This window comes from Mobula hypostoma, chromosome 9 (assembly GCF_963921235.1).
Source record: "Mobula hypostoma chromosome 9, sMobHyp1.1, whole genome shotgun sequence".
NCBI classification, from domain to species: Eukaryota; Metazoa; Chordata; class Chondrichthyes; order Myliobatiformes; family Myliobatidae; genus Mobula; species Mobula hypostoma.
The window spans coordinates 142,113,219-142,139,044 of record NC_086105.1 but is presented as its reverse complement, the minus strand read 5'-3'; the positions used below and the strand labels follow the sequence as shown (position 1 = coordinate 142,139,044).

The following is a 25,826-nucleotide window of genomic DNA, read 5'->3' as shown; positions in this document are numbered from 1 at the left end:
CTGCTTTTATATCGAAATGACCTGTATGGATGGCATGCAGAAAAAAAACACAGGCTTTGCACTGTACCTTGGTACGTGTGACACTAATAAACAAACTCAATTGAAAACTCTTTTGAGTGAATACTCACCTAACTGACCCCAAGACAAGAAACAGAGATTCTGCAGATGCGGGAAATCTTGAATAACACACACAATGTGCCAATGGAACTCAGCAGGTCAGGCGGCATCAATGGAGGGAAGTGATCAGTTGATCCTTCGGGCCAAGACCTTTCATCAAGACTCATTCGGACTTAAACAGGACCTCAGGCCATGTCTATTTTTAAATACACAGACCAGAACTGCATACAATGACTCAATGATCACAGTGAATGAAAAGTCAGAGGTGAGGGACTGAATGGCCCACAGCTTCTGTTTCAAACACTCAGTGGCCACTTTATTAGGTACACCTGTACACCTGCTCGTTAATGCAAATATCTAATCAGCCAATCACGTGGCAGCAAGTCAATGCATAAAAGTATGCAGACATGATCAAAAGGTTCCGTTATTGTTCAAACCGAAGAAAAAGTGTGATCTAAGTGACTTTGACCATGGAATAATTTGTGGTGCCAGATGGGGTGATTTGAGTATCTTCTGAGTATTTTCAAGCACAGCAGTCTCTAGAGTTTACAGAGAATGGCACAATAAACAAAAGATATTCAGTGAGCGGCAGTTCTGTGGGCAAAATGCCCTGTTAATGAGTAGGTCACAGGAGAATTTCCTGACTGGTTCAAGCTGACAGGAAGGTGACAGTAACCCAGATAAGCATGTGTTACAATAGTGGTGTGCAGAACAACATCTCGGAATGCACAACATGTCGAACCTTGAAGTGGATGGCTACAGCAACTGAAGACCGCTCTGGGTTCCACCAGGTACCTAATAAAGTGGCAACTGAATGTGGCTCTCCCACCCTTAATGCAAAATATCTTCACAAGACCCACAACCCACATATGAGTGTGCACCATACCTGGGAAATGATAGACATGAGTAACATTATGTCGCAGCACAGCTTGCTTAACCGTCAGGTGGGGCACGGAAAGGCTAAGGTTATAGGGAGAGTTGAACTGATGAACTACGTCACCGGTCCCATCGCCGAAACACCACCTGCAAAACAAGAGAAACACTCAGCACAAACTTCTCCACTTCCTGAGTTCACTGGAACGATTTGCCAAAACTGGAATTTTATAAGTACGAGAGTAAGCTGGGTTTGTTTGCTTTGGAACAGAAGTGGCTTCATGAAGTTTTAATTGACATGTATAAAATTATGACAGAAGGGGGATAAATTGAATAGGTCGAGGGATTAAAGGCAGGAGGGAGATCTTATTTCCATCCAGACACAGGGATCTGGAAAGCACTTGCTGAAAGGCTAGGGAGACAAAAACTCTTGCTGTATTCCAACGTTTCACCCAGATGCCTCTCACGACTCCCCAAATACATCTTTTACTCCCAGGTGGAGGATGGTCAGTAACCCTTGCTGAGCAGAGGAGACATGTCAAAGAAAACATGAAGAAATTCAACATTGCAATTAAAAACTGGGAAGACATTTCACTCAATAGATACACCCGGAGGAAATCTGTTCAGGAGAGAGCTGTGCTATACGATAATGACCTCCGCTATGACAGAGACTGAACAACTGGAAGTCCCAAACACTAACCACAACCGTCACGTACTTTTGCCCACACTGCACCAGAATAGGTGGATCCCAGGTCGGTCTCTACAGCCAGCCGAGGTCCCACCAATAGACTAGCCCTTAAGAGAACATCTTACTCAACTCGAATGATGGCGCCACTATTCCAACAATATTTTTCCAGATATATAAAGGGTAAAAGATTGGCAAGAGCGGATATCAGACCGCTGGAAAATTATGCCAGAGAGGTAACAACAGGGGGCAAAGAAATGGCGGAGGAACTTACTAAGTATTTTTCATCAATCTTCACTACGGAAGACACTAGTAGCATGGCAGAAATTCTAGAGTGTCAGGGGGCAGAAGTGAGTGTAGTTGCTCTTACTAGCGAGAAGGTGCTTGGGAAACTGAAGGGTCTTAAGATAGATATGTCAGCTGGACCAGATGGACTACTCCCCAGGGTTCTGACAGGAGTAACTGAAGACACTGTGGAGGCATTAGTAATGATCTTTCAAGAATCACTAGATTCTGGAATGATTCAGAGAACTGGAAAACTGCAAATGATACTCCACTCTTTAAGAAGAGAGGGAGGTAGTAAAACAGAAATTATAAACATGAGGAATTCTGCAGATGCTGGAAATTCAAGCAACACACATCAAAGTTGCTGGTGAACGCAGCAGGCCAGGCAGCATCTCTAGGAAGAGGTACAGTTGATGTTTCAGGCCGAGACCCTTCGTCAGGACTAACTGAAGGAAGAACTAGTAAGAGATTTGAAAGTGGGAGGGTGAGGGGGAGATCCAAAATGATAGGAGAAGACAGGAGGGGGAGGGATGGAGCCAAGAGCTGGACAGGTGATTGGCAAAAGGGATATGAGAGGATCATGGGACAGGAGGCCCAGGGAGAAAGAAAAGGGGGGGGGGAACCCAGAGAATGGACAAGGGGTATAGTCAGAGGGCCAGAGGGAGAAAAAGGAGAGAGAGAGAAAGAATGTGTGTATATAAATAAATAACGGATGGGGTACGAGGGGGAGGTGGGGCATTAGCGGAAGTTAGAGAAGTCAATGTTCATGCCATCAGGTTGGAGGCTACCCAGACGGAATATAAGGTGTTGTTCCTCCAACCTGAGTGTGGCTTCATCTTTACAGTAGAGGAGGCCGTGGATAGACATGTCGGGATGGGAATGGGATGTGGAAATAAAATGTGTGGCCACTGGGAGATCCTGCTTTCTCTGGCGGACAGAGCGTAGTTGTTCAGCAAAACGATCTCCCAGTCTGCACAGGCCAGTTAGCCTGACTTCAGTGGTTGGGAAGATGTTGGGGTCCATTATTAAGGATGAGGTCTCAGGGTACTTGGAGGCACGTGATCAAATAGGCCGTAGTCATCAGGGTTTGCCCAGAGGGTGGTGAATTTGTGGAATTTGTTACCACTGGCAGCTGTGAAGGCCAGGTCATTGGGTGTATTTAAGGCAGAGTTTGACATGCTCCTGATTGGACATGGCACCAAAGGTTACGGGGAGAAAGCTGGGGAGTGAGACTGAGGTTGGAAAAAGGATTAGCCATGATGAATGGCAGAGCAGACTCGATGGGCCAAATGGCCTAATTCTGCTCCTATATCCTATGGTCTTATGGCCTTATATGAGGAACGTTTGATACCTCTGGACCTGTACTTGCTGGAGATTAGAAGAATGAGGGGGATCTCACTGAAACCTATCGAATATTGCAAAGTCTAGTCAGAGTTGGAAATAGAGAGGATGTTTCCTATTGCGGGTGAGTCCAGAATCAGAGAGCGCAGCTTTAGAAGAGGAGGAGGAATTTCTACAGCCAGAGGAATTCATTATTACAGGTGGCTGTGGAGGCCAAATCATTGAGTATATTTAAGGTTGAAAGGTTCTTGATTAGTAAGAGTGTCAGAGGTTATGGGGAGGAGGCAGAAGAATTGGCTTGATAGGGATAATAAATCAATTACAATGGATTGGTGGAACAAACTTGGGGGCCGAATGGCCTAATTCTACTCCCATGTTTATAGTCTAATGGTCTTAACACTTAGATATGTTGATCCCTAACCTCCCTAACCCATCAGATCTTATGAGGGAAAGTGGGGTTAGGCGAGCTTGCTCTTTTAAACCAGGCACAAATATACTTAGTGGCCACTTTATTAGGTACACCAGCTCATTAATTCAAATATCTAATCAGCCTATCATGTGGCAGCAACTCAGTGCATAGAAACACGCAAACATGGTCAAGAAGACCACGACCGTACACTCAGCACAGAAAGTACCTAACAAAGTGGCCACTGTGTGTACATTAGGCCAAATGCCCTCTGTAGTAGATTTCACACACCCTGAGCTGTTTTATATTCTCTGCTTGAGTCTGAATGTTGACTAAAGGGCTGCCGGTTGCTGCTTAACTGCATGTGATAAGGTGCTCGCAACCGGGCGACTGGAATCACTGCAGTTCTTGTCATGATGGTGGGTGTCTTACTGCTGGGTGATGTGTTTAAGACGATGGCCGCGGATCTGTAGTCTCTGATAAGGCAGCAGACTTTCTTCCTTATAAGGAGCTAGTGAAATAGATGGGCTTTACAGCAGTAACTTCATACTCTTCATTCCAGCCGGCTTAATCCCTACTTTATATAATTCACTGAATTTAAGTACACCAACTGTTATGGTGGGATTTGCACCCACGTGTCTAGTGCAGGACACTAGATTATTAACGCAACCGATTCTGCACATGGCAGAAATCCAGGGCAGCAGACACCAGATGCTGGAGGAGCTCAGCAGATCAGACAGCATCTATGGATGGGAATGAACCGTCAACATTTCAGGCCAGGACCTTTCATCAGGACTGTAAAGGAAGAGAGCAGAAGCCAGAATAAGAAGGGAGGGAGGGGATGGGGTTGAAAAATATCAGCCATGATTGAATGGTAGAACAGACCTGATGGGCTGAATAGCCTAATTTTACTGTTATATCTTCCGGCACCATGGGGTAGAACTATAGCCGGAAACTCAGCCACCCAGTCAGCCCACTGGATTTGCAGTGACGATGTTGACCAGACCCGTAGGAAGTGCATTGCCTATTCCCAGAGCAGCACGCATGCACTGCAGACCAAAAGTCACCAGACTGAGCAAATGTACAAGGAATTCCTTCAGAGAAAGCATAGTGAGCTGGGAATTGAGAGCTACAGAGGAAGGGATAGGCTTTTTCTGCTAATTACCTGAATGTAGCATTTACGGCTGCATCCACCTTCACTATGGCGACGAACGTGTATGGGATGCCTTGCATGAGAATGGTTGGGACACCAGACACATTTAACTCTGCCAGTGGATTCCTCCTGTCCACAGTAACGTTGCAAATAATACTTTGGATGCTCACATGATTGGACGCAATTAGCTGCAACATTGAAACACAAGATTTAGATCACTGGAAAAGAAGGGGAGTCCATTTCCGGGTTGCCCTGGTCAATGTTTAACTCATAGTGTTGCCCATAAAGATGATGTGGTCCTTGTACTGCTTAGGGAAGTTTTCCAAGCTCCTTATTGTCCTTTCAAGTAAGACTATACTTCAAAAGATGTCCTGCGGCTTTACTGATGTTGTGAAAGGCACTTTATAACTGCAAACTTTTCTCTTGATAAGATCAATGCAATCAATGTATGACATCTAGCCTCATAATACAAGGACATCCCTTCCGGAAAGAGATGTGGAGGAATCTCTTTAAGCAGAAGGTGGTGGATCTGTGAAATTCATTGCTACAAACAGCTGTGGAGGCCAAGTCATTGGGTATACTGCATTTAAAGTGGAAGTTGATAGGCTCTTCATTAGTCAGGGGGTCAAAGGTTACAGGGAGTGGGCAGGATAGTGGGATTGAGAGGGATAATAAATCGGCCATGATGGAATTGTGGAGAATGGACTGAATGACCTTATTTTGCTCCTATGTCTTATAGCGACTTGTGATTAGATTTTAGACTAAGTTGTGAAGGTCTGGGAGTGGTTATGGGCATCGTGCCCCAATACAAGACCCAAGTCTTTTGGAGGGAAGGTAGAAATTTGGTGGCAGGTTCAAGGTGTAGTGATATTTATCAGAGCTTTGGCCCGGATGACTGGCGGCTCCCTGGCAGGACTTATTTAGCCAAAGAGTGGTGATTCTGTGGAATTCACTGCCGCTGACAGGGGTGAAGGCCAAGTGGGGGAGTTTAGGACTGGGGGGGTACAGCATCAGAATACAAGGACATCCCTTTAGATCAGAGATGAGGAAGAATCTCTTTAACCAGAGGGTGGCAAATCTGTGGGGGTTTGATAGGTCTTGATTAGTAAGGGTGTCAAAAGTTATGGGGGGGGGAAGCAGGAGATTGGGGTTTGAGAGAGAAAATAAACCAACCATGATTGAGCAGAGCAGACTCGATGGGCTGCATGGCCTAATTCTGCTCCTATGATTTACAGTCATGGTTTTATCTACATTATTTTTTTATGACAGAGGGGGAAGCTATTAATTCTTCGTGGAAATCTCTTAGCTTCAGCAACCCTGGTTCGATTCTGAGCTCTGGTGATGACTGTGTGGAGACTGGACGTTCTCACTTGGGTTTTCCTGGGTGCTCTGGCTTCCTTCCTCATCCCAAGAATGTACAGATTGGTGGGTTAATTAGCAAGTGTATATTTGCTTGTTAATACAAGTATCTAATCAGCCTATTGTGTGGCAGAATCTCAATGCATAAAAACATGCAGACATGGTCAAGAGATTCAGTTGCTGTTCAGACCAAATATCAGAATGGGGATGAAATGGGATCGAAGTGACTTTGACCATGGAATGATTGTTGATGGCAGATGAGGTGGTTTGAGTGTCTCAAAAACTGCTGATCTCCCGGGATTTTCAGGCACAACAGTCTCTAGTGTTTACAGAGAATAGTGCAAAAAAAAACAAAAACAAAAAATCCAGTGAGCTGTAGCTCTGTGGGCAAAAACACCTTGTTAATGAGAGAGTTCAAAGGAGAATGACCCGACTGGTTCCAGCTGACAGGAAGCCAACAATAACTCATATAGCCGCACGTTACGACAGTGGTGTGCAGAAGAGCATCTCTGAATGCACAAAATATTGAACATTGCAGTGGACGGGCTACAGCAGCAGAAGATCACGAACACACACTCAGCGGCCACTTTATTAGGTACAGGAAGTAAAGTGGCTCCTGAGTGTATGTTGCCCCTATTGTGTAAGCGAGTGGTAGAATCTTGGGGTGGTGGAATAAGGAGTAAGGGGTGCAGATGACAAGAATGTGGGGAGAATAACTTCAGTGTAAAGGTACTTGATAGTCAATACAGCACCCAATGGGCTGAAGGGCTTGTTTCTGCTCTATATGATTCTATGATCTATGATTCCTTACTCTGACTGAATGATTAAAAACTGGTGACCAAATGAGAGCAATAATGTTTGTGCGCCAAACAGAACAACCAGCTGCTAAGCATTCTCACCGAGAGCTTGTAGACTGCCTCTGTTCGATAGATGACTTTATAGACTTGGTTGTAGTGTATGAAGGAAGCCTTGTCGTCAACTGTCCACTTAAACATGACGTTTGTTCCAGCACCTACTCTTGCTGTGTAGGTCTGCAGACAGAAAGAGAATCAAAATGTTTACAGGACCAAATGGGCTTCGCAAAAGGTTCAAAAAACTGGGTAATGACAGAGATCTAGAAGATGATAAGGCTAGCAGGAAGAAGCTTAAGAGTGAAATTAGGAGAGCCTAATGAGAAGCTCTTGGCGAGCAGGATTAAGGAAAACCCCAGGGCATTCTACAAGTTTATGAACAGCAAGAGGATGAGACGTGAGAGAATAGGACCAATCAAGTGTGACAGTGGAAAAAAGTGTTATGGAACTGGAGGAGATGGCAGAAGTACTTAATGAATACTTTGCTTCAGTATTCACTACGGTAAAGGATCTTAGCGATTGTAGGGATGACTTACAGAGGACTGAAAAGCTTGAGCATATAGATATTAAGAAAGAGGACATGCTGGAGCTTTTGGAAAGCATCAGGTTGGATAAATCTCTGGGACCAAACAAGATGTACCCCAGGCTACTGTGGGAGGCGAGGGAGGAGATTGCTGAGGCTCTAGCAATGACCTTTGCATCATCAATGGGGATGGGAGAGGTTCCGGAGGATTGGAGGGTTGCAGATGTTGTTCCCTTATTCAAGAAAGGGAGTAGAGATAGCCCAGGAAACTATAGACCAGTGAGTCTTACTTCGGTGGTTGGTAAGTTGATGGAAAAGATCCTGAGAGGCAAGACTTATGAACATGGCATAATATGATTAGGAATAGTCAGCATGGCTTTTTCAAGGGCAGGTCGTGCCTTACGAGCCTGATTGAATTTTTTGAGGAAGTGACTAAACACGTTGATGAAGGAAGTGCAGTAGATATAGTGTACATGGATTTCAGCAAGGCATTTGATAAGGTACCACATGCAAAACTTATTGAGAAAGTAAGGAAGTATGGGAACCAAGGGGATCTTGCTTTGTGGATCCAGAATTGGCTTGCCCACCGAAGGCAAAGAATGGTTGTGATGGGTCATATTCTGCATGGAGGTCAGTTACCAATGGTGTGCCTCAGGGATCTGTTCTGGGACCCCTACTCTTCGTGATTTTTATAAATGACCTGGATGAAGAAGTGGAGGGATGGGTTTGTAAATTTGCTGATGACACAAAGGTTGGAGGTGTTTTGGATAGTGTGGAGGGCTGTCAGAGGTTATAGCAGGACATCGATAGGATGCAAAACTGGACTGAGAAGTGGCAGATGGAGTTCAACGCAGATAAGTGTGAGCTGGTTCATTTTGATAGGTCAAATATGATGGCAGAATATAGTATTAATGGTAAGACTCTTGGCAGTGTGGAGGATCAGAGGGGTCTTGGGGTCCGAGTCCAGAGGACACTCAAAGCTGCTGCGCAGGTTGACTCTGTGGTGTAGAAGGCATATGGTGCATTGGCCTTCATCAACCATGGGATTGAGTTTAGGAGCCGAGAGGTAATGTTGCAACTATATAGGACCCTTGTCAGACCCCACTTGGAGTACAGTGCTCAGTTCTGGTCACCTCACTACAGGAAGGATATGGAAACTATAGAAAGGGTGCAGAGGAGATTTACAAGGATGTTGCCTGGATTGGGAGCATGCCTTATGAGAATAGGTTGAGTGAACCCAGACTTTTCTCCTTGGAGCAATGGAGGATGAGAGGTAACCTGATAGAGGTGTACAAGATGATGAGAGGCATTGATAGTGTGGATAATCAGAGGCTTTTTCCCAGGGCTGAAATTTCTAGCACGAGAGGGCACAGTTTTAAGGTGCTTGGAAGTAGGTACAGAGGAATTGTCAGGGGTAAGTTTTTTTTTATATAAAAACACTGAGTGGTGAGTGCGTGGAATGGGCTGCCGGCGACAGTAGTGGAGGCGGATACGATAGGGTCTTTTAAGAGACTCCTGGATAGGTACATGAAGCTTAGAAAAATAGAGGACTATGGGTAACCCTAGGTAATTTCAAAAGTAAGTACATGTTCGGCACAGCACTGTGGGCCGAAGGGCCTGTATTGTGCTGTAGGTTTTCTATGTTTCTATTACCATTGAGAAACAAGGAAGAAATCTAGTTTGAAACACAGTTCTGACTTAGTACACAGTATCCTATCCCTGTGTGTCAAAGGGAAATCAATTCCCACAAAACTCTACAAGTAAACCATCCCCACCCTCGAGCACGCCTACAAGGAGTGCTGTCACAGGAAACCCCCACCCATCCAGGTCACGGTCTCTTCTCACTGCTACCATCAGGAAGAAGATACAGGAGCCTTAGGACCCACACCAACAAGTTCTGGAACAGTTATTACCCCTCAACCATCAGGTCCTGAACCAGAGAAGATAACTTCACTCACCCCAACACTGAACTGATCATTGACTACAACCTATGGACTCACTGTGTAAAGACTGTGCAATTCATGCTCTCAATATTTATTGCTTATTTATTTACTATTATTTTGTCCTTTTGTTTTATCTTTTTCTATTTGCACAGTTTGTTGCCTTTAGGCCATTGGTTTTTGTTCATCTTTGTTATGTGTGATTTTAATTGACTCTGTTGTGTTTCTTTGTGGTCACTGTGAATGCCCACAAGAAAATGAATGTTGGGCTTGTATATAGTGCAATACATGGTACTGTGCAAATGTCTTAGGCACATATATATAGCTAGGGTGCCTAAGACTTTTGCACAGTACTGTATGTGTTGATGTGGAGTGGAGTGCAAAGTTTATAAATTTGCTGGGAGCAAAGGATGTTGAGGACAGTGAGAGTGGAGTGCTGTGGGAGGGGTGTGAGACAGGTGGCAGAGGACAAGTGCCAGTGGTGGAGTGGTGTGGGTGCAGGCACACCCAGCCATGAGACACCAGGCAAGGTCATTTGATTCCGAACAATTAGTTTATTGATCATTACAGGATGTCCCTCTGGTGCTTCCCTCTCCCTCCCCTCTCCCTTCCCCTTTTCCCAACCATGATTCCCCTCTCCCTGCCCCCTTCCCACTCTCAGACCACAATAGAGACCCATATCAGAACCAGGTTTATCATCACTCACAGATGCTATGAAATTATCTTTTTCTTTGTGGCAGCAGTACAGTGCAATCCATAAACTTACTACAGTACTGTCCAAAGGTCTCAGGCACCCTAGCTAGATATATATGTGCCTGAGACTATTACACAGTACCTTATGTATTTTGATATTGAATTAATTTTGATCTTTGAAATCAGGAAATGAGCTGAGAGGATTATAGGGTTGCGGGAGGGATGACAATTGATTTGTTCAGAATTCTGGAAGGTTTTACTTCTGAATGGTGGAAATGAGGGGAAATTGATCTCGTTGGTAGGGGAGCTGAAGTGATTTGATCTGTTGGAACGGTATGCAGGACAAGCTCTTCACCGTATCTCGGTGCATGGCACCAAAACAGCAGAGTGGTTAATGCAACGCTATTACAGCTTGGGGGGGCTCTGGAGTTCAGGGTTCAATTCCGGCGCTGTTCTGTAAGGAGTCTCTGTACGTCCTCGCTGTGAAATGCGTGGGTTTTCGTCAGATTCTCTGGTTTCCTCCCACAGTCCAAACACCTACCGGGGAGGTTCACTGGGCATTGTAAATTGTCTTGTGATTAGATTAGGGTTAATTGGATTTGTTGGGGTTTGCTGGGGAGGCGCTGCTTGAAGGGTTGGAGGGTCTTACTCCTCGTTGTATCGCTAAATAAGTAAATAATAAATCAATTCCAATACAAATACCAGTTGGATTCATCTTACCACAAGCGTGTTGGACAGTACTCTGATCTCTGGGTCAGGCATAATGGTCAGCCCTTCAATCAAGTCCTCAGCTCTCACTGCCACCGTCTTGTTCACGGAGCTAACTTTGTTCCTCGCGGTGATGACAATACTGGTGACATTGTAGTCCCTGACGGTGAGGGGGATCCGCGAGTAACAGGTGCCAGCGTTCTCCTTTCCGCAGGCGAGGTTGAGGTCCGCAGGGCAGGTGGTCTCGCAGACGAAGGTCTGATTGCTCCCAGACCAGCTCACTGAGGGCCTGTCGGCGGACTTCACCCGGATGACGATGACGGGGTGGATCTTTGGCACGTAATGCACGCCGTTTTGCTTCGCCGGGTAGATAACACTGATGTCGGTAACCGGGGCAACGACCTGTACCGTGCAGGACAGGTTGCTGTGAGACAACCCGCCATCTATTGTGGCCTGGTAGGTGTAGTTACCTGGCAAGGCCTGCCCTCTGTGTAGCAAGGGGCTGCGAGCAACAGCTTCCTGCCTGTGACTGTAGAGGAGGCGCAGGTTGCATATCACTTTGTCCGTCCAGTTGAAGTTGGTCATGTTGCTTCGGAAATCAGCGTTCCCACTGGAGTAGACAATACTGAAGTAACTCTGTTGCCAGGGCGACGACTCATCCTGCTGACACTGAAGGAACGTGCCAGGTTCGCTGTTGTGCTGGATGGCGATGATGTCATTGGCTTGAACCTCAATGTTTTCGTTTCCCAGCAGGACCTTCAAGTAAGGGGAAAAGTAGAAAATTAGTAGATAGGGTCGATTTGATTACCAGGGCACAGCTCACAAGCCATCTATAAATTTGTAGTGACAGAATCGCCAGCAGAATCTCAGATGGTGACGAGGTGGTGTACAGGATAGTCTGGTTGAGTGGTGTAACAGCAACAGCCTTGCACTCTGCTTCAGTAGGACCAAGGAATTGGCTGTGGAGTTCGGGAAGGGGAAGTCGAGAGGTCAGCAGTTGAAAGGGTGAGCACTTTCAAGTTTCTGGGTGTCAACATCTCTGGAGAGGAAGAGGAAAGAAGCCAGACTAGGGAAGTGGGGAGAGTACAGGCTGACAGGTGCTTGTCATAAGAGCGGTGGCTGGGAACGGACCCAAGTGCAAGACACAGACACTGAAGTACCAAGGACAGGACTAGGATACAGGGTGATGGCAAGGACAGGGACAGGAAAACCAGGAACCTGGAAGAGGACTGAACAAGGGAGCTAGGAGCCCGGGCTTGGACTCCGAGCCAGAGACTGGACAAGGACCCAGTACCTGGGTATTGTCTCTGGCTCGGGCCCCAGTACTAGGCAAGGATGAGGCTTGGCAGGCAGGACGAGGCAGAAATCTACAGGCTTGAAGCTTGAGGCTAGAGGCTAGAGACTTGGCTTGGCTTGGCAAGAGGCTGGAGGCTTGAGGCTTGGCAGGCTCCTCCTGGGCAGGGCGCAGATCACCACCCGACAGAGGAAAGGGACAGAACCAACCCCAGGTAACGGCAAGACGGCCTGGCTTACCTGGGCGGAGGCAAGGGACAGGAAAGGAGCTAGGTACAGGGTGGCTCCAGGACCAGACAGCAAGACAAGGCAAGGCTACTGGCAAAGCAAGGCAAGATGAGAACTTCAGGTGAGGTGAGAGTTACCGGCAAGACAAGGCAGGGCTTCAGGCGAGGAAACAGAAGGCAAAGGAAGGGATCCAAGGAGTAAGGACAAGAAGAATCCAGCAACCATGCCCTAGTCTCTGAAGGTATTTATGCAGCCAGCCCCAACGAGAATCAGCTGCCTCAATTAGCTCAACAAGGACTGAAACAGGGTAGAAAGAAAAACCTGGAGCAAGGGTCGATGGACCGGACCGTGAACCGGAATATGGACTTCACGGACCGGACTATGACAGTGCTAGGTGAGGGGGAAGGAGTAATGAAATAAGAAGCCAGGAGATGATTGGTGGAAAAGGTAAAGGGCTAAAGAAGGAGGAATTTGACAGGATAGGATAGTAGATCACGGAAGAAAGGGAAGGAAGAGGGCAGCAGAGGGAAGGTGAAGAGAAAAGAAGGGGTAAGAGGGGAGCCAGAATGGGAAATTGTTCTTTTTAATACAGAATCCTGGTACACCTCTTCTGCACACTATAATCCTTTTTCATCTTTGTCCATCTACAGCTGGTTCATTTTGTCAAGCGATGCAGGTTAACTAGTTAATAGCTCACCCTACCAATGGAAGCAGATACAACGTTGACGGCGAAAGCAGCAGGCTATCTTACCACGTAATGGGCACCACTGCCCGCAGGCACAATCCAGGTGGTCTCGGACACAATGTCGTAATTAGGGTGGCTTCTGTTGAAGCGCGGCGGCTTTAAGTTGGGACACTGCATGAAGACGCTGGAGCTGCAGGGCCCTTTGAATGGCAAGCAAGCATCTTGCGCCGCGCACCACTTGGACCCACTGGCACAGCCGTGAGTTGTGTTGGCACGAGCTCGAGACAGGCACAAAGCAAAGGAGATGCACACTTCTTCACTGTCTGCAAGAACAAATGGCCACATGGTTCCAGAAGGAACTTTGGAAAATACATTGCAACTTAAACAGATTAGCTACAGGTTGGCACAGTGCTACAGCCTCAAAAATCAAAATTCCAAGTAAATTTATTTTCAAAGTACATACAACCCTGAGATTCTTTGTTTTTTGTGGGAATTCACAGAAGTACAAAGAAACACAATAGAATCAATGAAAAACTGAACACAACAGAACAGACAAACAAAGGTGCCAAAGCCAACAAAGAAATACAAAAAAGAAAAATATAATAAATAAACGATAAGTATCAAGAGCACAAGATGAAGAGTCTTTGAAAGTGAGTCCATAGTTGTGGGAAGAGTTCAGTATTGGAGGTGAGTGAAGCTGAGTGATGTTATCCCCTCTTGTTCAAGAACCTGATGGTTGAGGGGTAATAACTGTTCCTGAACCTGGTAGTGTGAGTCCTGAGGCTCCTGTACCTTCTTCCCGATGGCAGAGGCCAGAAGGGAGCATGACCTGGATGGCGGATGTCCTTGATGATGGATGCTGCTTTCCTGTAACAGCGCTCCGTGTAGAAATGTACTCAATCATGGGGAGGGCGTTACCTGTGATGGTCAGCTCTGGTGTCCCAGGGTCAGACCTGACCACTGGTGCAGTCTGCATATTCTGTCCCTCTGTTCTCCCTCCATTTCCCAAGCAGTTAGTTGGTTAAAATTGGCCCTAAAGTCTGGATGGGTGGGTATGGCTCTCTTCTCGCTGCTGCCATCAGGCAGGAGGTACAGAAATCTTAGATCCCACACCACGAGGTTCAGGAACAGTCATTACCTTACAACCATCAGGCTTCTGAACCAACATCGATAACCTTACTCTGAACTGATTCCACAACCAACCGACTCACTTTAAGGGATTCTGCAACTCGCGCTCTCAGTATTATTTCTTTATTTTTATTTGCGCATTTTGCCTTCTTTTGCACACTGTTTGTCAGTCTTGGTTTATGCTTCGCTTTTTATATATTCTATTGTATTTCTTTTTTTTCTGTATATGCCTGCAAGAAAATGAATCTCAGGGGAGTACATTACGACATATATATACTCTGATAATAAATTTACTTTGACTTTTGACTGATTTTGGATTAATACTAGAATCTGTGGGGAGTTATAGAGTCACACAGGATGGCAAAAAGCCCTTTGGCCCAACCTGTCCATGCTGACCAAAATTCCCACCTAAGCTTGTAATCCCATTTGCCTGCATGCAAAGGATGTACAGGAGCATCAGGACTCACACCAGCAGGTTCAAGAACAGTTACCACCTCTCAACCATCAGCCTCCTGAACCAAAAGTGGATAACTTCACTCAACTTCAGTTGCCCCATTATTGAAATGTTCCAACAACCTATGGACTCACTGTTCAAGGTCTCTTCATTTCATGTTCTGGATATTTATTGCTTATTTATTTATTATCATTATTTCTTTCTTTTTGTATTTGCACAGTATGTTGTCTTTTGCATATTAGTTTAACACCCAAGTTGAGCGGTCTTCTATTGATTCTATTATGGACTTATTGAGTATGTCCACAAGAAAATAAATCTCAGGGTAGTGTATGGTGATATGTAATTTGATAATATATTTACTTTGAACTTTTCCCTGTTAATCCGTTCATATCCATGAGCTTTAACCACTTCCTCTAGCAGCTTATGGTATTTATTGTATTTAAAGTTAGCGATAGAAGAATAAAAATGAGATGAGGAAAGATTTTGCATCCAAAAATTGATAGACTGTGGAACTGCCTGAAAGGGTGATTTTTATTTTGTGTTTATTTCGATATGCAGCTTGGTTACAGGTTCTTCCAGCCCAATGAGCCTGCACTACCCAATTATACTCATGTGACCAATTAACCTACTAAACCAGGCATCTTTGGAATTTGATCGATTGATTGGCTGACTGATTGATTGACTGACTGATTGAGGCAGAACGTGGAATGGGCTCTTCCGGCCCTTTGAGCCAAGTCGCCCAGCAATCCCCCGACTTAATCCAAGTTTAATCATGGGAGAATTCACAGTGACTCATTAACCTACCAAACAAGACGTCTTTGGAGTGTGGGGGTCAGACCAGAGCACCCGGAGAAAACCCACACATTCACGGGGAGAATGTATAAGCTCCTTACAGACAGCGGTGAAATTGCACCTGGGTCGCTGGTACTACAATAACATTACGCTAACCGCGACTAGCAATTTACTTGCAAACGTTTCATCACCATGAGAGGAGACATCGTCATCGTCAAGTTGCAGGTAGATTGCCAAGATTGGAGAACAACTCAACCCAAGCATCAACCACACGAGCTACACACTTTCCAAAATATTTTCAGCTAACTGCCCTGTGACCAACAGGACCGGGTGTTGGAATTTGGCACAAGGTTGGGTAGCTCAGTCACAACCATCACACACATAGGCTAAACAGTCTGTCACTGCGCTGGGAATTATCAATGGTTTCAGAATGATGAGAGGGAATTCTGACTTTCCATGCCGTAATTTCCATTGTTAAGCCATTACCTGGTGTCACAAGGAACAGGTCTGTTCCAGCACATCTTGGTCGGTAGATCCGAAACCTCACCTGCACAGTGCGGTTCAAGTTTTGTGTGGCCATTTCAACCACTGAAATGTTCCCTTTATGACCGAACCAAAGGCCCGGGAAAACCATCAGCTACAAGACAAAGATTTAAACATAAGGGTTAGAAAGTGATCTGCCACAGATGAAGAACATGCATTCATCTCCCTTCCCTATTTCTGGTTTTTATACATTCAGTTCATTTGTTCGCTATCTGCCATGATGTGGCTGATCATGGTCTCTCCTTCTACCTTAGGCCACAAACTTATCAATCACCCCTGATGAGTTATTAACTTCAAACTTTCTGCATAATCACTCAAAGAGTTGAACTGCATGTTCATGTAACGAGAGCTGTATAACTCATCTCCTTCTACCTTAGGCCACAAACTTATCAATCACCCCTGCTGTGGGCACTTTCTGGACATCCAAGATCCGTATGCTCCACGACCGCTGGACTAAGTGTGTAAATGTAGGAGGGGACTATGTTGAAAAATAAATGTTTGAAAAAAGAAATGCTAGGTTTTCTAAAATTGACTCCTTCTACCTTAGGCCACGAACTTATCAGTCGCCCCTCGTAGTTTGACATTGCCTTCTTCTGGGTAGTGTCTTTCATTAGTGGCCACTTTATTAGGTACACTTGTACACCTGCTCATTAATGCAAGTATCTAATCAGCCAATCATGTTGCAGTCACTCAATGTACAAAAACATGCAGATGTGGCCAAGGGATTCAATTGCTGTTCAGTACAAACATCAGAATGCGGAAGAAATGTAATCTGTGACTCTGATAGTAAAATGATTGTTGGTGCCAGATGGGGTAGTTTGAGTATCTCAGAAACTGCTGATGTCCTGGGATTTTCACACACGACATTCTCTAGAGTTTATGCAGAATTGTGCAAGAAACAAATAATATCCACTGACTGGCAGTTCTGTAGACGAAAATGCCTTGTTATTGAAAGAGGTTGGAGAAGAATAGTCAGACTGGTTCAAACTGACAGGAAGGCAACAAAAACTCAAGTAACTATGCACTACAACAGTGGCGTGCAGAAGAGCATCTCTGAATGCACAACACATTGAACCTTCTTGGTGATGGGCTACAGCTGCTGAAGACTGCAAAGATACACTCAGTGCCTCCCTTGTCCATACTTGTTGCTCCCCTCTACTGATACTGTGGTCTTCAGTCTCTGCCTATACTCAGGGCGTAGAAGTACAGGCAGATAATGGCTGTGCCTACCTGCAGATGAGAGGTATTTACCTGCATGACCCTCTGACACCACAGGTGACCCATGTGCTGACCATACCACAGTCAGACTGTCACTTACCTCCCCTAGCCCCACAGATGGCGGGATGTTGTTGTTGACAGTGATATTTCTGACCGGTAAGTGTGTCCTAAACACTGGCAATCCCACCAGAAGATAATCAGCTCCAGGAATCCTCTCTGTTTTACAAAACGTACAAGGACATCGTTAGTCAGTGAAGAGTATGCAATTGTCCATAAGATAACTGTATACAGTAATATAAATAAAACAAAGGAGGTGTTTCCAACCGGAAAATGAGTTGCTCAAAGATACAACTCAAACTTTTCAATAATTAAACACGAGAAATAGCAACAGATGTTAGACTATGACACTATAAGAACAGAATTAGACCACTTGGATTTGTTTTTTCTTGGCTGGTCTGCCATTGAGCCCGACTGTGCCAGGTCTGATCAAGGTGGCACATTCACTTTCTCTTAAGGGCAGGGCCTCAAGGATCCCACCCATCCATCCAGCAATCTGTTTGACTTTCTACCATCAGGCAGAACACTCTGGTGCATAAAGACAAGAACAGGCACGATGAGAAACGGTTTCTCCCCTCAGACAATTAAGTTTCTGAACTCCCTGCCACATTGCATTCAAAGTATCACGGGTTAATCAGTTCGGTACCTTATAATATTTAATTTATGCATTTTAGTTTGTTCATTTCTGTGTAATCCATCAATAGATTTCATCCTTACTTTCATAAGTTATTATGGGTTATGTATGTTATGTTTACTACTGTACTTTATACCCTGGCCCAGAGAAACTTTCTCTTGTTTGATGGTATACGTGTGAAGAGTTATATGACAATTAAATTGAATTGAATGATCTTTATTGTCATTATACATAGGTACAATGAAACTCTGGAACTCAATGAACTTGACTTAACTTTCCTGCCTATTCCCCATAAAAACCGCCCCATAGTCCAAACACATCTCAGTCATAAATTTATTGAACTATGTTTGATTTAACTTCGTGGTGCAGGCATATCTGTGGGCATTGTTTACTCTCAGTATTGCAAAGCCCCTCGAGCACCAGCACTTGCTGCAAGCTTACTGGAGGAAAGTGACGTTGGGTTTCCAGTGGCTATTTTTTCATGAACGTCACCACAGCTCCTTTGGATGGGAACTCCTGAAAGACTCACATACCCCTCACAAAGAATAAATGTTGGTTATGGATAAGGCTGATGGTTATTGTCTTGATGGGAGTTGAGGAGTCCGAAACTAGAGGGAACAGATACAAGATAGGAGTGCAGAGATTTAAAGGAAACTCGAGAGGTAACTGCTTTGCAGAGAGGGTAGTGAGGACCTGGAATGAGCTGGAAGGAGTGTTCGGGGAGGGTACAATTGCAGTATTTAAAAGGAACTGGATAGAAAGTTACGGCTCTTTCACTGTGGTCAAATGTCATGACCAGTGACATTTATTAATATAGAAAAGATAATCAATTTGCATTATTAATGATAGATGTATTTTAAATCACATGAAGCTTAAACTAATTCATTATTTCACTGTACATTTATAAGAAAAGAAGAAAATCCTGCAAAACCATTCTTCGGCCTCTTCTTCTATCACATCCTAGTTCCTCACATACACGAGGAATTCTGCAGATGCTGGAAATTCAAGCAACACGCATCAAAGTTGCTGGTGAATGCAGCAGGTCAGGCAGCATCTCTAGGAAGAGGTGCAGTCGACTGTACCTCTTCCTAGAGATGCTGCCTGGCCTGCTGCGTTCACCAGTAACTTTGATGCGTGTTGCTAGTTTCTCACATCATACTTTTCGCACCACCCCCCACCAACCTTCCTAACTCCCCCCTCAGCAGGATTCACCTGGAGCTGATCTGCCTCCTCATACCCCCACACTTTTATTCTAGCTTCTACCCTCTGACCCCTTCTCTTCTCCTCACTTGCCCATCACCTCCCTTTGTTTCACCTCCCCTCTTCCATGGTCTACTGTCCTGTTCTATCAGACTTCTTCTTCATCAGCTCTTTTCTCTTCCACCTATCACCTCTTACTTCATCCCCCTCCTCCCCCACCCACCCACCTTCGCCCTTTCCTGGTCTCAGCTATCAACTGCCATCCCCTCCCCCCAGTTTCTTACTTGAACTTCTGCCCCCTTCCTTTCCTGTCCTGATGAAGAGTCTCAGCTTGAAAGGTCAACTGTTGATTCCTCTCCATAGATGCTACCTGACCTGTTGAGTCCCTCTAGTACTTTGGGCATATTGCTCTGGATTTCCAGTGTCTGCAGAATCCCTTGAGTCTCAATCCTGCAAAGCACCTTGTTTAATGGAGGAAAATGGAGGGCTATGTGCGAAGGAAGGGTTTGGTTGATCTTCAAGTAGGCTAAAAGGTTGGCACAACATCATGGGTTGAAGGGTCTCTACTGTTCTGTAATGTCCTATGTCCAATGTTTAATGTAGATCAGTGACTCCCTTCCAATGAATGAGCAGAATTAGGCAAAATCTAAAGCTGAGGGGCCAGATATGAAGTGTAACCACTCACAACACGCTGGAGGAACTCAGCAGGTCGGGCAGCATCCGTGGAAAAAGATCGGTTGATGTTTCGGGCCGGAACCCTTTGTCAGGACTGAGTGTAACCAGCCCCTTTTATATATTTATATTTGTTTCATTACAATAGTGCCAGTAACATAAGAACATAATAAGTAGGAGCAGGTGTAGGCCATCCGGCCCATCGAGCCTGCCCCGCCATTCAATAAGATCTGTCCGTAAACTCAGCTTCATCTACCTACCTATAAGAACATCATAACATTATACATTCTTACATAAACATGCATGTCACTCTTTATGTCAACCCGTCAATCTTTAGGCCATATCACTCAGGGACTTGCGTTAATATTATTTTGTAAGTATGTGCCGGATTGGAGCTATATGTGCTATGTGTGACTATGCAGTATGCACTGTGTATTGCACCTTGGCCCCAAAGGAACAATGTTTTACTTAGCTATATACACGTGTATGGTTGAGTGCCAATGAACTTGAACTTGAAACTTGAAACATGAATCCTGAAATGTTGCTGGACTCCGTGGAGAGATCAGGTGGCAGAGTGAAAGATCAGGTGTACTCTGCTGAGAGTTGGCCAGTGATTTCCCCTGGACCTGCCTGCTAGCCCGCAGCTTGAGGATATTGGGAGGAAGGGCACAGCAAAGTTCTAACCAAACCCCTGTCCTATTTGAACAAAGTTTAACGCAGACTCCTTGGTCTGCATTTGAAGAAGAAGCTGTTTCATCGTTTTATAAACACACCTCCAGCTCTGTATTCACAAACAAAACTCTTCCTCGCGGTGCACAGGTCTGCCTGCCATTCTCCTTCGCAGCTTGCATTCATGAACACGCACGTTCCGTCGACTAGCATGTTTAGTTCCCAAGGCAACCAGTCCTGATCATTTTCGAGGGTAGACCCGTCCACCCACTGCAGTGTTCCAGCACTTGCAGTATCACTGAGACCTATCCACACAGGATGCTTGCTGCAACAAGAAAAACGAGCATTAAATCAATCATGATGGCACAAGAAAGTCAGCAGACAATTCAACACGTTCCCGTTGACCCTCACCAATTCTTAACAACACACCTGTCTGCACACACCATGGCCAGCTATGGCAAATGAGACGTTTCATCTGAGCTTCTTCCTTGATCAGCCAGAAGTCCCAATGAAGAGTCTCTGCCAGAAACGTCGACCGTTTATTCCCCTTTATGGATGCTGCCTGACCTGCTGAGTTCCTCCAGCGTTTTGTATGTGTTGCTCAAGATTTCATGCATCTGCAGAATCTCTTGTGTCTGTGATTACAGTTGTGTAGGCTGGTTCAAGAACCAAATGGATGAAGCGAGTTAGCTGTTCTTGAACCCGTGGTGTGGGACTTCAGTCTTCTGTACTTCCTGCCCAATGGCAGCTATGAGAAGATGGCATGGCTGGATGTTGGGGACCTTTGATGATGGACGTTGCCTTCTTGAGGCAACACCTCCTGTAGATAGTACCGATGGAAGAGAGGGACATGCCCATGATGTATTGGGATCAGTCCACTACTCTTCGCAGCTAAATGCATTTCAGTACTCTGCCCAAAAACCACAAGAAACTGCAGATAATTGTGGAACAGCTCAGCACTTCACAGCCTCTTCTCCATGAACTCTCCCTACATTTCATGCTGCCTTGGAAAGAGCAGCCAGCATAATCAGAGATCAATCGCACTCCAAATATTCTCTCTTCTTCTGCTCCCTCCTACCCGGCAGAAGACACAAAAGCCTGAAAGCATGTACCATCAGGCTGATTGACACTTTCTATCCTGTTCTCTTAAGATTATTGAAGAGACGTCATACAGTAAAATGTGCTTGACCTCACAATCTACCTTGAAAAGGCCTTGCACCTCAATGCCTGCCTGCACTGCACTTTAGTTCAGAGTAACACACACAAGACGCTGGAGGAAGTCAGCTGGCCCGACCGCATCTATGGAAAAGAATAAACAGTCGTCGTTTCAGGCTGAGAACCTTACTTAGGACTTAAAGGAAGGGGAAAGATGCCAGAATTGTGAGGTTGTGGGGAGGGAAAGGAGGGCTAGCTAGAAGGTGCTAGGTGAAGCCAGCTGAGTGGGAAAGGTGAGGGGCTGGAGAGGCACCAGGGGAGGTGATTGGCAGGTAAGGAAAAGAGGTAAAGGGCCAGAGTGGGAATAGAAGAGGGAAAAAATTACCAGAAGGAGAAATCAATGTTCATGCCATCAGGCTGGAGGCTACCTAGATGGAATATAAGAGGTGGCTCTATTGAGATGGCTAATTTTAAAGCTGTTTAATATTAACCTGGTTTCTTTTCTCTGACCATTCTAATCTGAACAAGGGATTTTATTCACAAAAAATTCTGCAGATGTTGGAAATCCAGAGCAACACACACAAAATACTGGAGAAAATCAGCAGGTTAGGCAGCATCTATTGAAAAGAGGAAAGGCTTTGTAGGAGGGAAGGGTTAGATTGATCTTAGAGTAGGTTAAAATACCAGCACAAGATTGTCGGTCAAAGAGCTGTGCTGGAAAACCCAAGCAGGGGAACGCCATAAAGATCACTCAATGGAAAAAATCTTAAACCAGAGAAACTCTGAGAAAATACCAGCCTTGTCAAAGGATTGTAGGAAGCTTACCATCCTGTAAGATTTGCTATAAAATTCTGAATTTCTGGACTCTTCACTGTTGCTAGGTCACCATCGCCATGAGAGCGACAGAACTTACGAGCCGTGTGCCAAGTGGAAACATTTGTCACCATTACGTAACAGTGATTTTGGCTGTAGTGTCCACCTAATGGACAAAATGGAGTCTCTGTGGAGATTTAGAAATAACAAAGGCAAATTAGGATTACCTCTAACATCGGGATGTAGCCTTGATAAGTGCTGAGGGTTTTATATAACATCCTTTCTATAATGGGGCGACCAGAACTGAACACATTATTCCAAGTGCGGTCTAACCAGAGTTTTATAGAACTGCAACATACCTTAGTGCACTTGAAATCTGTTATAAGATGATGTCGGAGCAGAATTAGGCAATTAGGCCCATCAAGTCTGCTCTGATATTCGATCATTGCTGATTCATTTTCCCTCTCCCCATAAACTCTGATGCCCTTGCTACTCCAGAATTGAATTGAATTGAATTGACTTTATTATTTACATCGTTCACATACACGAGGAGTAAAAATCTTTACGTTAAGTCTCCATTCAAATGTGCAATGTGCAATTATAGTAATTTATAATAAAAATTATGTACAACAGAATAACCAATATAACTTAGAAATACAGTTGCGTCAGCATGAATTAATCAGTCTGATGGCCTGGTGGAAGAAGCTGTCCTGGAGCCTGTTGGTCCTGGCTTTTATGCTGCAGTACCGTTTCCCAGATGGTAGCAGCTGGAACGGTTTATGGTTGGGGTGACTTGGGTCTCCAATGACCCTTTTTACACACCTGTTTTTGTAATTGTCCAAATTCCACTTTAAATATACCCAATGACTTGGGCTCCACAGCCGTCTGTGGCAACGAATTTCACCAATTCACTAAACTCCGGCTGTAGAAATCCCTCCTCATCTCTATTATAGAGGGAGGTCCCTTTATTCTGAGGCTGTGCCCTTGGATCCTGGATGCTTCTGCCAATGGAAGCATCCTCTTCACATTCACTCTATCCAGGTTTTCAGAAAGAAGGTTAGGATTTCTATTATGATGTGGACTATTTGTGAGGCTGTAAAGACTGGGAGAATCTATAAAGTTATAGAACACTACAGCACAGAACCAGGCCCTTTGGCCCATCTAGTCTGTGCCAAGCCATTAATCTGCCTAATCCCATCAACCTGCACCAGGGTCATAGCCCTCTATACCTCTCACTTAAATTTCTCTTAAATGTTGAAATCGACCCAGCATCCATCACTTGCGCTGGCAGCTTGTTCCACACTCGCACCACCCACTGAGTGGAGAAGATCCCCCTCATGTTCCTGTTAATCTTTTCACCTTTCACCCTTAACCCATGACCTCTAGTTGTAGTCCCACCCAACCTCAGTGGAAAAAGCCTGCTTGTGTTTGCCCTAGTTTTTCTCCTCATAATTCTGTATGCCTCTATCAAATCTCCCCTCGATCTTCTATGTCCTAGGGAACAAAGTCCGAACCATTTCAACCTTTTCCTATAACTCAGGTCCTTAAGTTTTGGCAACATCCTTGTATTTTTTTTACATTCCTTCAATCTTATTTTCATCTTTCCTGCACACAATACTCCAAATTAGGCCTCACAAAGGCTGTGAGACTAATGAATACCCTGCCACCACCGAGGTCTTATCACCAGGACAGTGAGTTGTTTGCTTTTTACCTGTGCTGTGCATTTCACATACCTTTTATTAACTTATTTGTGGTAACATTTTGGTTTACGTGCTGTGATATATGTTTGTGGGTGCACTGTGGTCTGGAGGAACAATGTTTCGTTTGGTTGTATATATGTACAGTCAGATCTTTGTCAGATTCTTGCGGACACCTCCCAGTGGATTATCGGCACCCAATTGTCCACCATTGAGAACATCTACCATAAACGCTGCCTGGGCAGGGCGAAAAGCATTATCAAGGATGCATCTCACCCTAACCATGAACTTTTTACTCTCCTCCCATCCGGTAGGCACTACAGGAGCCTCCGCTCCCGCACCAGCGGGCACAGGAAGAGCTTCTACCCTGAGGCTGTGACACTGCTGAACCTCTCATCACAGCGCTAAGCAGTATTGTATCCGTATTGTGCTGTCTCAGTACTTTTATATTTGTGTGCTGTAGCACTTTTTTAATTCGCAGTTATTTTGTAAATAACACTATTCTTTGCACTTCTGGTCAGATGCTAAATGCATTACATTGGCTTTGTATCTGTACTCGGCACAGTGACAATAAAGTTGAATCTAATCTAATCTAATCTTGCAGTGGAAAATTTGAGGCAGTGGTTCCCAGGACAGGAAACTTTTGGATCGGTATTGAATGGGGATTCAGACCTTAAAATTGAATCTGCATTCAAAACTGGTCCATCAGTAATTTTAAACTTATGCCCACACAACCTGGTTGAATGGATTTTTTTTTTGTCACCGGTACATCAAAACATATAGTGAAATGCGTTGCTTTTCGTCACAGTCCAACACTGTCCGAGGATTGCTGGGGACAGCTCGCAAGTGCTGCCATGCTTGTGGCGCCAATATAGCATTCCCACGGATTACTAACTCTAACCCATACATCAATGGTACGTGGGGGTAACTGGAGCAGTCACGGGGGGAGCATACAAACTCCTTACAGACAGTGGCAGAGATTGAACACTGATTGCTGAACACTAGTGCTGTAAAGCTTTATGCTAACCCATTCATTACAGGTCTATCAGTAATTTTAAGATTAAGCCCACTGAATCTGGTTGAATGGAGAAGGGGCAGGGGAATACACACTTGTCTGGAGTGCCGGGTTTCTTATAAGGACTATTCAAAGGACACTTGGCTGAACAAACCACACAGCTGATAATCCCAGTGCGAACACCTTGATACAGTGCAGCCAACCTGATTTCAATTCCTGCCACCCTCTGTACATTCTCCCCGTGACTACATGGGTTTCCTTCTGGCCCTTCAGTTTCCTCCCACAGTCCACAGACCCGTAGGATAATTGATCATTGTAAATTGTCCTACGATTAGGTTAAGGTTAAATAAAGGTTAAGGCGGGAGGAATAAACAGCTGCGCGCAGCTTTCCGGTGAAAAATGATGTCGTATCTGTTAAATAAGGGCCGTGGACAATTCTGATTTGATGGAGAATGGACGTGAAAGCACAGAGGAACATATGGAGAAATTTCTGAAACGCCCGTTCGCTGCTGTCGTTACTGTGTGGTCGGGAGACTTTCGGAGGGTAGGCCTCAAAATCCCTGGCCTTGCCTGCTTTTGGCGACCGAGAAAGAGGTCGAATCGCTTGGACAGAGATGGCGCTCGGTACTCGGTGTCAGA

At 45.0% G+C, this 25,826-nt stretch overlaps 1 protein-coding gene across 1 annotated transcript in view; it reads right to left on the bottom strand.

Moving 5' to 3' along the window:
- Nucleotides 1-25,826, bottom strand: part of pkd1a (polycystic kidney disease 1a) — a 286,990-nt gene that overhangs the window by 152,724 nt on the left and 108,440 nt on the right. Inside the window, exons 7-15 of the mRNA XM_063059334.1 lie at nucleotides 22,488-22,662; nucleotides 20,612-20,832; nucleotides 17,376-17,491; nucleotides 16,001-16,151; nucleotides 13,207-13,463; nucleotides 10,947-11,690; nucleotides 7,119-7,250; nucleotides 4,873-5,048; nucleotides 1,004-1,140 (exon numbers count right to left, since the gene is read on the bottom strand). Coding sequence (XP_062915404.1) covers nucleotides 1,004-1,140; nucleotides 4,873-5,048; nucleotides 7,119-7,250; nucleotides 10,947-11,690; nucleotides 13,207-13,463; nucleotides 16,001-16,151; nucleotides 17,376-17,491; nucleotides 20,612-20,832; nucleotides 22,488-22,662 — 2,109 coding nt within the window. The remainder of the gene's footprint in view (nucleotides 1-1,003; nucleotides 1,141-4,872; nucleotides 5,049-7,118; nucleotides 7,251-10,946; nucleotides 11,691-13,206; nucleotides 13,464-16,000; nucleotides 16,152-17,375; nucleotides 17,492-20,611; nucleotides 20,833-22,487; nucleotides 22,663-25,826) is intronic.